This window comes from Schistocerca nitens, chromosome 2 (assembly GCF_023898315.1).
Source record: "Schistocerca nitens isolate TAMUIC-IGC-003100 chromosome 2, iqSchNite1.1, whole genome shotgun sequence".
NCBI lineage: Eukaryota > Metazoa > Arthropoda > Insecta > Orthoptera > Acrididae > Schistocerca > Schistocerca nitens.
The window spans coordinates 671,433,848-671,450,228 of NC_064615.1; the positions used below are offsets into that span (position 1 = coordinate 671,433,848).

At 39.9% G+C, this 16,381-nt stretch overlaps 1 protein-coding gene across 1 annotated transcript in view; it reads right to left on the bottom strand.

Annotated features, from left to right (window-relative positions):
* Window positions 1-16,381, bottom strand: part of LOC126236786 (putative inorganic phosphate cotransporter) — a 205,097-nt gene that overhangs the window by 139,806 nt on the left and 48,910 nt on the right. Inside the window, exon 4 of the mRNA XM_049946369.1 lies at window positions 8,941-9,096. Coding sequence (XP_049802326.1) covers window positions 8,941-9,096 — 156 coding nt within the window. The remainder of the gene's footprint in view (window positions 1-8,940; window positions 9,097-16,381) is intronic.

Consider the following 16,381-nt stretch of genomic DNA (forward strand, 5'->3'; position numbering starts at 1 on the left):
GTTTTGTTGATACTGAATAAAAAGCAGAACCGGCAACATAAATAAATGGGTAAATAAGTGTTTAACTCATAGATTCAAATTATTTTTAAGTAATTAATCATCCGCCGGCCGCGGTGGTCTCGCGGTTCTAGGCGCGCAGTCCGGAACCGTGCGACTGCTACGGTCGCAGGTTCGAATCCTGCCTCAGGCATGGATGTGTGTGATGTCCTTAGGTTAGTTAGGTTTAAGTAGTTCTAAGTTCTAGGGGACTAATGACCACAGCAGTTGAGTCCCATAGTGCTCAGAGCCATTTGAACCATTTTTTAATTAATCATCCCATCTTTTCAATAAAACGAAATTCAATCAGTTGCTAGAATTTGACGACGTTTCTTTCCACTTCACTTACCTGTAGGGGAACTTTCATAGTAAAGTAAATCAGCTTTATTAGTTACCTGTTAATTGCATCTGGAATAACGAAATCCACAGAAAAATGTTAATCAATTTTAAATAACGAAACTTGGTTTCACACACAAGAATGTGAGGGCAAGTCAGTCAACGAAAACCTTAAGGACTCGTTTCCATTGAAAGAACGAATACATGGTTCAACTGACAGAAACACTACAGACTGGTTTCCTTGAAAAGAAAGAATGAATAATTCAGTCGATATGCAAAACAACAACGGGCCGAGTCATCCGTTCTCATTCGGTTGCTGCCACAGACCGGTTTCACTTCAAAGAATGAAGGAACGATTCAGCCGCTACTTAATACTACAAGCGAAAGAACCGGGTTTTTCAAATAACCTGCTGAATCGATTGTTTTCATTCGATTGTTCCCATCACCAACTGGAACCATGCTGGATGCTACTCACCTACGAGCACTCTTGTTGTATTTTGTGCATGTTCTGCGCTACTCCGCATAATTGTCTACCTATTTTATAGTGTTGTCATCAACAAGTGGATTTACGATGGACCACTATATGCCATACAATCTGTTTTACTCAGTAGCATTTCAGAATTATACTTTTCTATTTTATACTATTAGTACTCTTACTAAATTATTTTTATTTATTACTTTATTTTATTTGTTGTATTTTTAGCAAAATCTGGCTTGTGTTCATTTGAAATCAGCTCATATAAGAATTTACAAACATGCTTACTTAGAAGCCATCTTTCTGTGATCCAAAAGCAGGTGCTACCCTATTTTATACACTAGCTGCGCCCCGTGGTGTCACCCGCGATTAAACAGTTATTTATAAATAAATGTTATTGCCGAAATTCACCCCCAGCAAACCGCGCTACATCGGAAAAACCATCAAATTTGGCGACGATGGGAGAAGCCGACAGAACAAAGGTACATGCCGCTCCTAACTCACTCGTTTACTTAAGGAAAGAACTAATCAGCACACTAAACTTTATGCCTTCATTTGACAGTTAACTTTCACGGATAACTTTTTAGTTATTTTCGCATCGTTCGGGAACAGTAGTCACGTCGACCAACCCACGGGAACAGTGATTTTTTTCCCCTGGAATAAAAGAAGCTTATGTGTCAATTCAGGGTATAGGCTAACTCCATTACAGGGTTCATCCAGAATCGTCCATCCGCTTGAGCTTCAAGGAGTAACAACCGTAGCAATTCTACTAAGAAAGAAAATAAGCCATTTCTAAATTTCTAGTTCGATGCAGCGCAAATTTTATAATATTTCTGGGTGCAACAAAATCATCTGCTCTCATGTGTGTGTCTGTTACCACCGGATACGCTCGCATATCATAATCGAATCCATTCTCACTAAAAGCCTTCGACGTTCTACACATAAAGGTACGACGTGTTTCTGTATTACACCATTTAAATGTGATATCGCCGTTGTGAGTGTTCAGAGTCTCAGAAGATATACTAATAAGATACACCAGACGCTCGGCGGCTTGCTTCGAAGTATGGATTAAACACTTTGAGGTTTGTATAAGCACTGTCTTCATTGCTTTTAATCGTATTATGTAGGACGTATTAAACAATAAAAGCATTTTCACAAGTAAAATACAGTTCGAAAGTCAAAGAGTAAATAGCTTCTTCGAAGAGTAATTATTGTTCCCCATCTCGGGTTGTTGTTGTTGTGGTCTTCAGTCCTGAGACTGGTTTGATGCAGCTCTCCATGCTACTCTATCCTGTGCAAACTTCTTCATCTCCCAATACCTACTGCAACCTACATCCTTCTGAATCTGCTTAGTGTATTCATCTCTTGGTCTCCCCCTACGATTTTTACCCTCCACGCTGCCCTCCAATACTAAATTGGTGATCCCTTGATGCCTCAGAACATGTCCTACCAAGCGATCCCTTCTTCTGGTCAAGTTGTGCCACAAACTCCTCTTCTCCCCAATCCTATTCAGTACCTCCTCATTAGTTATGTGATCTACCCATCTAATCTTCAGCATTCTTCTGTAGCACCACATTTCGAAAGCTTCTATTCTCTTCTTGTCCAAACTATTTACCGTCCATGTTTCACTTCCATACATGGCTACACTCCATACAAATACTTTCAGAAATGACTTCCTGACACTTAAATCTATACTTGATGTTAACAAATTTCTCTTCTTCAGAAACGCTTTCCTTGCCTTTGCCAGACTACATTTTATATCCTCTCTACTTCGACCATCATCAGTTATTTTGCTCCCCAAATAGCAAAACTCCTTTACTACTTTAAGTGTCTCATTTCCTAATCTAATTCCCTCAACATCACCCGACTTAATTCGACTACATTCCATTATCCTCGTTTTGCTTTTGTTGATGTTCATCTTATATCCTCCCTTCAAGACACCATCCATTCCGTTCAACTGCTCTTCCAAGTCCTTTGCTGTCTCTGACAGAATTACAATGTCATCGGCGAACCTCAAAGTTTTTATTTCTTCTCCATGGATTTTAATACCTACTCCGAATTTTTCTTTTGTTTCCTTTACTGCTTGCTCAATATACAGATTGAATAACATCGGGGAGAGGCTACAACCCTGTCTTACTCCCTTCCCAACCACTGCTTCCCTTTCATGTCCCTCGACTCTTATAACTGCCATCTGGTTTCTGTACAAATTGTAAATAGCCTTTCGCTCCCTGTAATTTATCGTGCCACCTTCAGAATTTGAAAGAGAGTATTCCAGTCAACATTGTCAAAAGCTTTCTCTAAGTCTACAAATGCTAGAAACGTAGGTTTGCCTTTCCTTAATCTTTCTTCTAAGATAAGTCGTAAGGTCAGTATTGCCTCACCTGTTCCAGTATTTCTACGGAATCCAAACTGATCTTCCCCGAGGTCGGCTTCTACTAGTTTTTCCATTCGTCTGTAAAGAATTCGTGTTAGTATTTTGCAGCTGTGGCATATTAAACTGATTGTTCGGTAATTCTCACATCTGTCAACACCTGCTTTCTTTGGGATTGGAATTATTATATTCTTCTTTAAGTCTGAGGGTATTTCGCCTGTTTCATACATCTTGCTCACCAGATGGTAGAGTTTTGTCAGGACTGGCTCTCCCAAGGCCGTCAGTAGTTCCAATGGAATGTTATCTACTCCCGGGGCCTTGTTTCGACACAGGTCTTTCAGTGCTCTGTCAAACTCTTCACTCAGTATTGTATCTCCCATTTCATCTTCATCTACATCCTCTTCCATTTCCATAATATTGTCCTCAAGTACATCGCCCTTGTATAGACCCTCCATATACTCCTTCCACCTTTCTGCCTTCCCTTCTTTGCTTAGAACTGGGTTGCCATCTGAGCTCTTGATATTCATACAAGTGGTTCTCTTCTCTCCAAAGGTCTCTTTAATTTTCCTGTAGGCAGTATCTATCTTACCCCTAGTGAGACAAGCCTCTACATCCTTACATTTGTTCTCTAGCCATCCCTGCTTAGCCCGCATCTCGTGGTCGTGCGGTAGCGTTCTCGCTTCCCACGCCCGGGTTCCCGGGTTCGATTCCCGGCGGGGTCAGGGATTTTCTCTGCCTCGTGATGGCTGGGTGTTGTGTGCTGTCCTTAGGTTAGTTAGGTTTAAGTAGTTCTAAGTTCTAGGGGACTGATGACCTCAGATGTTAAGTCCCATAGTGCTCAGAGCCATTTGAACCATCCCTGCTTAGCCATTTTGCACTTCCTGTCGATCTCATTTCTCAGACGTTTGTATTCCTTTTTGCCTGCTTCATTTACTGCATTTTTATATTTTCTCCTTTCATCAATTAAATTCAATATTTCTTCTGTTACCCAAGGATTTCTACTAGCCCTCGTCTTTTTACCTACTTGATCCTCTGCTACCTTCACTACTTCATCCCTCAAAGCTACCCATTCTTCTTCTACTGTATTTCTTTCTCCCATTCCTGTCAATTGTTCCCTTATGCTCTCCCTGAAACTCTGTACAACCTTTGGTTCTTTCAGTTTATCCAGGTCCCATCTCCTTAAATTCCCACCTTTTTGCAGTTTCTTCAGTTTTAATCTACAGGTCATATCCAATAGATTGTGGTCAGAGTCCACATCTGCCCCTGGAAATGTCTTACAATTTAAAACCTGGTTCCTAAATCTCTGTCTTACCATTATATAATCTATCTGATACCTTTTAGTATCTCCAGGGTTCTTCCATGTATACAGCCTTCTATCATGATTCTTAAACCAAGTGTTAGCTATGATTAAGTTGTGCTCTGTGCAAAATTCTACCAGGCGGCTTCCTCTTTCATTTCTTAGCCCCAATCCATATTCACCTACTACGTTTCCTTCTCTCCCTTTTCCTACACTCGAATTCCAGTCACCCATGACTATTAAATTTTCGTCTCCCTTCACTATCTGAATAATTTCTTTTATTTAATCATACATTTCTTCAATTTCTTCGTCATCTGCAGAGCTAATTGGCATATAAACTTGTACTACTGTAGTAGGTGTGGGCTTCGTATCTATCTTGGCCACAATAATGCGTTCACTATGCTGTTTGTAGTAGCTTACCCGCGTTCCTATTTTCCTATTCATTATTAAACCTACTCCCGCATTACCCCTATTTGACTTTGTGTTTATAACCCTGTGGTCACCTGACCAGAAGTCTTGTTCCTCCTGCCACCGAACTTCACTAATTCCCACTACATCTAACTTTAACCTATCCATTTCCCTTTTCAAATTTTCTAACCTACCTGCCCGATTAAGGGATCTGAAATTCCACGCTCCGATCCGTAGAACGCCAGTTTTCTTTCTCCTGATAACGACATCCTCTTGAGTAGTCCCCGCCCGGAGATCTCGGGCTATGTTCTTCAAATCAATAAACATCTTATACTACACACTTTTAAAAGTAGCCTAAGTGTTAATTTAAGGTACAAGCTAATTGCATTCCATATTTCATCCAAATCCGTCCAGCTGTTTCAGCGTGAAGGACTAACAAACATGCTCACACACAACTTTCGCATTTATAATACGTATATGTTGGATTCGCGTTTATTCTTTGGAGACCCGGTTGTATGCAGGGTGTTTCACAATTCCTATTACAGGCTGCTAGGGTATGTAGAGGGGACTTTGTACATGAAGTTCGGATAAGGAGTCCCTGTCAGGAAATGAAGCCGGGATGTTTAAAAGTGAGCTAATCTTCAAACTTATTTTGCAAGCAAACGGTACATTTCAGGACAGCGATCCCTGTCAAAACTTTATCTGCAAAGTCCCCTCTAAAACCCTTAGAAGCCTGTAATAGGAATAGTGGAACATCCTGTATATATTAATTTTACCAGAATTTTATATTATTTCACATACTATTTGTCAGAAAAGGGGGAAAGGTGAATGCTTTAGAACATTAGCAATAATTAATGCTGTATTATAAATTTGATTAATATGATTTTATTGTATGATCACACCATATACTTCCAGTCGCTATGAACGCAGGCGCATGAGCATATTTTATATCCGTGACAATTATTATTGCTGTATCAATAGGAATAATGCATAAGTTCATTATTAATTATTTAAAACTCAACTGGAACCAATGTTACGAGCTCCAAACAGTTGTTGATCTTTCATATGCGTTTACTATAGTTCATGTCGTTATGAAAACGTGGCGGTAAAAACGCTGACGGTCGTTCTGCAATACCTTCAACAACATACCAATGAAATCAAATTATGGCTCGTGATAGTCTTTTACACTTTCTCTACATACTCACTCCGCAAACTACTGAACTGCATGTCAGTGCAATCAGAATAGATTTCTCTGGAATCTTAATACATATATGATGACCTCGGCTGTAAACAATGGTAAGCAAAGGCCGATGAAAAACACGACTATTGCTTGTAAAACATGCTGCGTGAAGCGCTTTATTCACATAAGCTGATACGTCAACGACAAACCGAAAAATGACTGCTCTGATTTCACATTCTCATTAAAGATACATTTGTGAGGATATGCAAACAATGGTACGTGCCAGAACATGGCTGACAGGAATAGTAACACGTGTGGTGTTCATGCCAAAAAAATGATTTTCAGAAACGATTTGTACGAATTCGAAGCTGATATGAATAACCACAGCCAAGATAAAGATCCATAATTCGTTCCTGAACCCAAATGCGCTTCCAAAGCTGTCGATAATTACGTAAATGTGAACAATTATTTACGCAAGTTAGCACGTGAACGATGTTAAGCTATGTCCCTTACCACAGTTTGCGTCAGTTTACGTGACAATGTGATGGCATAAATATTAAGGGCAATCGTTATCATTGTTTATGTGCTGTAGTGAGGTGACAGTAAAATTTTGTATTGTGCTGAATCATAAAATAATTTTTGAAGTTTTTATACTTTATTATTGCAAAAATGGGTAATGCAAATTTTAGTATCATAAACTGAAACAATTTGTAACTTTGGAATTTGTATTTTGGAGAGGTTTCACAGTAATGTTTGATTAACTGGACCAGCAAGTTTCAAAGTGGTTCAAATGGCTCTGAGCACTATGGGGCTTAACAGCTGTCATCAGTCCCCTAGAAGTTAGAACTACTTAAACCTAACTAAACTAAGGACATCACACACACCCATGCCCGAGGTAGGATTCGAACCTGCGACCGTGGCAGTCTCAACGTGCCGGACTGTAGCGCCTAGAACAGCTCGGCCACCGCGGCCGGCTGACCAGCAAGTTTGCCTACAACGTCCGACAGCAGTTATGAGGGGTGGTCGCCCGACCTTACGACGTGTGGACTTGGTTTCACCTTGGTTTCGCCATGCGTTGAAAATATTCACGATGCGGCAAGTGGAAAAAGAGAGGCAGGGAGAGAGAGGGTTATACGTATATACGAGTGTATTATAAATCGTTTCTCTCGAAAATTTCTCTCCTTCATATCTCCTCTGTGCTACCACAGATGACGTGTCACTGATCTCACTTGTTCTAAGTTGTAGTACACGAGCTGCCTATTTGCTTCCACCGCCCTGAGTGAAATGCATAACTTCTAATAAATGTTCACCAACCTGCAGTTTTCTACACTTGTTGTCCCCTGCCCAAAAGCAGCATATAGGTCGGGAGTCCGTTATCTTGAGGCTGTAAGAAACTCTTAGCGAGGAATTGGTATTACATGAACAACTGAATTTCCAATTAGTTTGGTTATATGGGATACCACTTGTTTTTTATTGGCAAAACACGAGAAACTGCACAATTACATTCCACTTTAGAGTTGCTAATAATTTCCGTTCTTCGACAAAATAATGAACTACGCATTTCCGTAAATAGTACCACACTGTTCTCAACTACATGTCCATATATTGCTAATAAAGTCTTAACCTGATGGACGAGCGCAGCAGATTGTCTGTCCTCCGACACTGCCGAAACAGCTCTGATCTTACAGCCGAACCACTTCGCCCGCCATCCAAGTTAGTCGCGATCCGAAGATCACCGAAGTGCTTTGTCTGCCTTTTCGTTTAGCTACTGTTTATTATTCTGCCGGTTATTAATACTTGTGAAGTAATGGAATGATAGCACACTATTGAAAGATGCTTTAATATGAAACGCAAGTAAATACGCTGTTTAGTTTTTAATTAATATTAATAATAGTGTATCATTTTCACGCGCGACTACCGCAGCAGCCATTTGTGGAGAAGGAGTACAATTTAGACGGTCTTTCTCACTAAACCCGTACAGAAAAAACCATGTCATCGGTAGTTCGCACCACATTACGTCATCTTGCCACTGTTGCTTTCTGAATTGCTCTAAGAAGAGCTTCTTGTATCTGAATATGATGGCTGCAAAGACGGAAATATTAAAACCTCAGCACTCCTCGAACACCCGAAAAGTCAGGCAGTTCCCGAAATGCTTGTGCCGAGCCTCTGGGCCATTACAACCGCTCTCTGTCAAACTCAGATACATTGCAAGCCTTCCCCACTCTATACACGAACAGCACGCTCACTGGTACTACATGCACCGTGCGTGTGTCTGACTGACAGTCATTCCTCGCCAGGTGAGGCTGCTATCGTCTGGACGAGTTTACATCGATAGTAGGTCGGTGGTGGTAACGTACTGGCTGATCACTATATGTGCCTGGGCGGAGTTCCTTTACTCCTCTGAATTACGTTGAGTCTTTCAAGGGGTGACAAGTGAAGTGCGCGTATGGTACAGCCGATCCAGAACGAGCTACTCATTGTTGTTTGTGGCAATCGTCTCTCGCGCAGTAGGAGCTCCAAGTACTGGAACGTCATTTGAGATTACACAGTTATAGTATTCGCTGTCTACTCTATGACAGTGAAATACGCTAGTCATGTTGGAAGAGGTTTTGCTTTGTCTGCGTTTATGCTAACTTTCTCTTGCTTGCTCCAATATTAAATTTCATCGGACCAAAGAAAACAAATCGAAGAAAAATGATAGCTGGTTCCCGATTTGTTTTGATACGTCATTTGTATAACGAAGCCGAGGGCCTTGACTCAAAATTGTCTCCAAAACCCTTCACAGTCTTCGTAAAGCGGCGTGCCCCACTGAGTTTAACAAAGTGAAAGCAACTTACCGCAACGATGCCCTGAAAGACCCTGACTGCGATGAGGGCTCGATAGTCGACGCTGGCAGCCACCGGGATGAGAACGGCGAGCAGGCAAGCTGCCAGGTTACTCACACCGAACACCAGCTTCGGGCTGAAACGCCGCGCCAATATACCGCCAGGGATCTGCAATAATTTCACTAGCTGAGTAACTAATTCTTTAGTTTGTACACAAAACTACATATATTTCACACTGACATACGCTACTATGGCTGTTCACGTAAAGTTTTATGGCTCTGTTTTGTCTTCTCTCAACACCGGTCAACGTTTCGACCACGTTGAGAATGCCATTCATCAGCATGGTGTTTCACTACTAAAGGTATATCATTAATTGTCGTTTCTTGCGTGGAGAGGGATGGAACGCCAAGTGCAGACCTTAGCCCATTTCTGAAATATGGCGGTATGGTCCATCCACTACAAAATTCTTAAGCCTTACTAGCAATCATTGACTGTGGTTCTCCTGAGAGCGTATTTAGCATTATCGAGCGGTAACCATAAATACTGTAACAACATTTTCAACATTTTTAGTCCTGTCGTCCTCAGTTGCGTATAATATTGTGGTATGCTCATAATTGGAGGATTCAGATGCCAATCAGTGTAACTCAGTCCACAATGAAACTGAAAATAATTAGATGTTTTCAAAATACAACACAGAAAAATACAGGTGATTCATACAATGGTATGACTTTTTTTATTGAAACCTAATACAACAACTCACCTATTGTGATAATACAAAAGAACGTAACTTAAATAATTTACTACGTAACCATAATTTAACAAAAAAACTGACTTATGGTCACTGCACACTTCACTTTTTGATGACTTTAACATATATATATATATATATATATATATATATATATATATATATATATATATATATATATATATATAATTATCGCTATCGTGCTCTGCAGGATTCTTGATTTCTTTTGTCTTTGAGAATGATACATGTGTGCTTTGGTTTATTGAAGGTAACCATCGATAAAATGAGTGGTAATGTGGAGGAATATATTGCCAAAGTTCCAAAATATGCTTTTTTTCAGCTCTTTAACAGGTCGACGATCTGGATACAGGGGATCTTGAACAATATTCATCAAATGAGAAGGCCTTCTTTTTGAATTTGATGTAATGTTGATCTCATAAAATACAATGACTTCCACCACTGTTTCCTTGTAAGAATGAGAATTTTCTAGGTCTCTGCAGTATCTTAGCCATTTCATTTTCAATCAGTTTACTTTACCCCTTCAGTATTAGTTTTCCTATTGAGAATTGAAGCTCCCAAGTTTTTGGTTGAAAGAAACTTTTATCTCTTCATCTCTGTTACCAGAAATAGATTTTTGTCTTTGGCAATTGTTACCAAATCAATCCAAACTCTTGGACCAAAAATAAATTCTTTCTTTTTTGCTTTGGATTCGATAACGCCAAAATCTGCATCATTTGGGAGGTAAATGTGTCCCGATACCATAAATTTGTGGTCTATGTAATCAGCTGCCATCCCTGGATCTTGCAAAAGTTTATGCAACTATTGGCTTAGTTTCATATTCCTGTTTTGACCTGTGCAAGAATCCGAACATATGATAATATGGCGATGAGATGAGGCATGTTGTTTAAGATGTTTACATGACACTTTCCAATTTCGTGTGATCCTCGAGATCCTTCTGTCTCATCCTATATGTACACGTAACCTTTAGAGCCATTAAAACCGTGCATTCCTAGGTTATATACATACATATTTAGTTTGTAATAGGCAAGGGATGTGGGAAGTTTTGGGAAAGCTGAAGCTTTTTTCAGATCAAAAGTAAAAACATGAACATCTTCTCCTGCAAGCAACTTGTCTGAATTCAAAGAATCTCTTGCTTGTTGTGCTCGCCCAAGATGAACTTCTTTTGTAATCTTTACATCGTACTTTTCTGCATCATCATTCTCAAAAGTAAGAATGTTCTGGAATCGCATAGCTGGCAAGTATCTTTGACCAGGGGTTTAAAATAAAAAATGAAATTAGTAGAAAATACGTGATAATTCATCTTTTCTTTGACAGGTTCGGTACCATCCTGTGCACATTTCTCCACTTAAAAGGTTGTAAATCTTTCTGATATTCAGATCGGACTGCAAATATCTCCGATATGGCGCATCATAAAGGGTATAATGACTTTTATAAGAGGGAAACGATTCGGTGTGTTCTTTCACTTTTGTCACATCAATTTTATTCATTGGCGGCCTATGGACTCTTATCAGTACATGCGGATGGTTCTGTACTACCAGATATTTTATAAAGACGAGCATCACTAACTTGAAATGTGTCCATAAAAAGCTTTTTACATACGAACTGACATCACTGTTGTTTTCAAATAATATGTCAGAGTTTTCGATTTTGGTGCCTTCGATGAGTTTCTTGGACGACGTTGCTTCACTTCGTGTTGTGGATCATTCGCGAAGATAGACTTTCTCCTTTGCATTATCGCCCAATTTAAAAAAGGATTCGAACAATGATCGCCGTTCTGCAGGATTTACTAAATCAAAACACTTTCGTGAACATTTGCAGTTCACATTTTTAAAGGATTTTGCAGGCATATTTTTCCCACTTCTGTTCACATATGCTTTCCCATAACATCTTTTGGCAGAACTGGCTGCCCTTTTTCATGAATACTGCTTCCTCTTCTTTTTTATTCCTTTCGTGTATCATCATATTTTCGTTTTCATTGCTTTTATCATGGTTTCTAACTGGCAATCATCTTCTTCAGTGAAATCTACAAATAAATAAAATATTTAGGAAGTCACTCAATATAACTCATCAAACAGTTCACAATTCAAAAAAATTATTCCAAACCACGTGTTCAGCAATGCTTGTAATGTAACGTTCCGGTTGGAAGGTTACAAAATCAATAACGAGATAAACAATACAGTATTTTTGGGAAAGAAGCCTTTCCTGAGTGGTCACACGAAATTACGACACATTTTTAAGGTTAGAATGTACATACCTGAATCGGACGAATTATTATCATTGTCTGGTACATATTCAGAACCGCTATCTGAAAAAGGTGTGTTTTCAGCGAGTGGAAAGGACATCGTGATCTAAAAATCACGTATTGTGTAACGGTAGCAGATTACTATGTCTAACAGTACGCCGAGACAAACAAACCGGTGTTGCAAACTGACTTACACTAAATGGCTTTGGAACATTTCGGCTCATTTACACTGTGGTCAGTACATGTGCTGCCGCCTAGCGTACGAAATGTCAAATTGTGACTTACTCGTCTCAGCAACTGAAAGATTGAATACTCAGGAATCTGTTACGACATATAAGTCACTTGCAGAAAAACGATGACTTCCACAGATTGGCTTCTGAGCCCTCCAGTTATTGCTTTGGGACCATCCAATCACAACTGAATAAAACATCATTTGTGCCATACGCGTTGCGCCTTTGTTCTTTGCAAGGCATCTACATTGGCCTGTAATGTGTACATAATTTTGTATATACTATTTAGTTTGCATTTAGGATATTTTATGTACAGGCTATGAACAGTTCTGACGCTTTTTGCTTTTGTACACTGAGGAGCCAAAGAAACTGGTACACCTGCCTAATATCGTGTATGGTCCCCGCGAACACGCAGAAATGCCGCAACACGACGTGCCATGGTCTCGACATATGTCTGAAGTAGCGCTGGAGGGAACTGACACCATGAATCCTGCAGGGCCGTCCATAAATCCCTAAGAGTACGAGGGGATGGAGACCTCTTCTGAGCAGCACGTTGTAAGGCATCCCTGACATGCTCAATAATTTTCACGTCTGAGGAGTTCGGTGGCCAGTGGAAGTGTTTAAACTCAGAAGAGTGTTCCTGGAGCCACTCTGTAGCAATTTCGGACATGAAGGGTGTCGCATTGTACTGCTGTAATTGCACAAGTCCGTCGGTACAGAGCCTCCACCAGCTTGAACAGTCCCCTGCTGACATACAGGGTCCTTGGATTCATGAGGTTGCCTCGGTACCCGTACACGTCCATGCGCTCGATACAATTTGAAACGAGACTCGTCCGACCAGGCAACATGATACCTGTCATCAACAGTCCACTGTCGGTGTCGACGGTCCCAGGCGTGGAGTAAAGCTTTGTGTCGTGTAGTCATAAAGGGTACACGAGTGGATCTACGGCTACGAAAGCCCATGTCGATGATGTTTCGTTGAATGGTTCGCACGCTGACACTTGTTGATGGCAAAGCATTGAAATCTGCTGCAATTTGCGGTAGGGTTGCAGTTCTGTCATGTTGGACGACTCTCTTCAGTCGTAGTTGATCTCGTTCTTGCAGGATCTTTTTCCGGCCGAAGCGATGTCGGAGATTTGATGTTTTACCGAATTCTTTATATTCACGGTACGCTCGTGAAATGAGCGCGTGGGAAAATCACCACCTCATCGCTACCTCGGAGATACTGTCCCATCGCTCGTGTGCCAACTACAATACCACCTTCAAACTCACTTAAATCTCGAAAACCTGCCATTGTAGCAGCAGTAAGCGATCTAACAATTACGCAAGACACTTGTCTTATATAGGCGTTGCCAACGGCAGCGTCGTCTTCTGCCTGTTTACATATATCTTTATTGGAATACGTATCCCTATACCAGTTTCTTTGGCGTTGCAGTGTGTGATGCAGTAATGATTTAAAGTTGTACTTGCAGGTTTCGTGTATGTTAACCTACATGTTGTATTCTTTTTCCTTTGTTACAGCTGTTCTTCTTCTGATAAATACTATCTGAAATTTCGTTTTCACATTTCACAACACCAGGGAATGAACACTCGTTCCGATGTTATGTTTTGGGTGGTGTTGCGAACAATCGAATGTTATTGCCAAGTATTGACTGTGTTTGCTTGGTATCGGTGATCTATTTGTGATGTGTGTTTCACTACCCGCAAAAAACAGTTCCAAGAGTCCCGCAGCGTTCTTCATTAGGAATAAAAGTAGCTTTCTCCAAAAACAACAAACTACAACAGATATTAGTCCACACCTTAAACGATAAAAAAAAACACGAATTCTCAGACTCAGGGAGGTACAAAATCACTTGTAAAACACGCTGAAACTACTACGTAGGACAAACTGGCAGGAACTTTAAAATTAGATACATGAACACATCAGCAGCTGTTACACACATAAATTCAGCAACAGAAACACACATAAAAAACATGGGCACCCATTCGAAAACATAGAACAAAATCTTAGGATACTCCACCTCCTCCCGAAAATCACATGCAATTTACTTAATAGGGGAGCTTGAAACTTAGTACACACAAAAAAAGAAAGCAAGGTGAAAAAATTCTCAATGACAACCTATTGTTTCAAATATTTCTCCTGCATATGATAACTGTAGTAACTGTCATCAACATAAACATTTCCTCATAGCGAGAGAGAGAGAGAGAGAGAGAGAGAGAGAGAGACAGCAATCGATAATTCAATAGTTAGTAATGGTGAAAAAAATTTTATACGACAACTTTGTTATATCATGTAGTCCACAGGAAATGTAACACCTCTGACAGTGTACAAGCTCTTTGTGAAACAATAGTGTTGTTATATCTTTGTCACATGTTTTGATTACAACAGCAAACAATGTTGAATATGAAATGTGTGTGAATTCCTAATGGACCAAACTGCTGAGGTCAGCGGTCCCTACACTTACACACTACTTAAACTAAATTAAACTAACTTATGCTAAGAACGACACACACAGTCATGCCCGAGGGAGGATTCGAACCTCCGGCGGGAGCGGCCTCGCAGTTCGTGACATGACGTCTCAAACCACGCGGCCATTCCACGCGGCCAGCAAACAGTGTAAATGATGATTTGCCTGTGTGTGATATTCTGTGTTGTGGAGGAGGCACAGTACTTATAACTAGACAAACAGAAATACTATCTCTAATATCAGCATATGAAAATATTTCAAGATTCATTTTGTCTGCTTTTCCGATTACAGTGTAACCTCAAAACGACAACTACAACAACTGCAGTGCAAGAGAGGCAGAAAATCACACATGAAAAGGTCACAAAAGATATTTATGTAAGTAAATGCACTTAAAATTGAGAATAAATTCTCGAAACGCGTTGTGCTAAGCATGAAAAATAAGTAACTGGTGCTCTTTTTCATTATTTAAATCATCAACGTAAGCAGTAGTCTGTATAATATTCGGAAGACTAAGTGCAGAGTGTACAGATTGTTGAGAGGCGAGTTACTTGGAGACAAGAATCATGCCACATGTTAGCTCTGTTTTATTTTTATCGTCTGATACATGTCTACCATTTCATTCTTCGCGCAGAGTATATTGCTTTGTTTATTAATTTTTGAATTACTTGTGTTCTAGAAGTGTTGACTGATAAGATTATTAAAAAAAATTTTTTCGTAAAATCTGTAATTTATTGAGCCGCAGAGCCACGAGTTAACTCAGACCATTTATAGTAATTATTTTTACTCTGTTTTACACGGCACTCTTTAACAGCAGTGTTAACCTCTTAGAGCAACGAAAATTTCTTCCCTCGAAGCCATTTTTAGGTTAAATGAAAAAAGTGTCGTGACCTTATATTTCACAAATACGGAGTTGGAAAACTCAGAACCCCAGTTTGTGTTATTATGGCACTACACCAGGCAACGTTTGAGAACACAAATTATACCGGCGAAAGTACACAATATTGCGCGCTAGTCTTCGTCATTTTGTTTCAGTGTCCTACCCAAACGATTCCATGGTGTTGTGTAATAAGACCCAGTAGTTACCGCTTTATTCTTTTCTAAACGATAATTACCTGTCACCTGTGAGAACAAGAAAAGAGACGCTATCGCTCTTCCTGGATTTTGTCAGTGCTCTTTCGTTTTCGGAAACCCAATCTTTTGACTGCCGTTAATCAGTGATGTGCAAATGTAGATGGACGCTCGACGAGCTTAAAATCATTATCCAGTAATCAGTGACGACAGTTAGTGCACTGTTTCAATTACTTCTTCCTACCTGGTTTTTGTCTGGCTAGTAGCCCATCTTTTCAAACGATATTTGTCTTTATTATCATTTTAAAGGACAGTATGACCCTCATCACTTAAGATAGCAGTCAGTAAATAACAACGAGTGCATCTACTTGTTGAACAGAACCATTACAGTGAACATACCTGTTAATAGTTGCCAGCTAACTCGTAGAAATACCGCATTTGTAAGTCCACTCCAGTACAATTGTCGATTTTTAAACGGCATGATGCTTTCAAAACGCGAAGTCCTCTGTCTATGTTACCATGCAATATTGCGCAACTCACTGTTTTATTGTTAACCTGCATGACTTATAATTAATATTTGCCATGTTTTACACTATTCTAATGTGTATTTACTGAAATCCTTCTTTGTAGCGAAGCTTCAGCTATGGACGCTTTTCTGTTGTTCTGCATGAAGCTG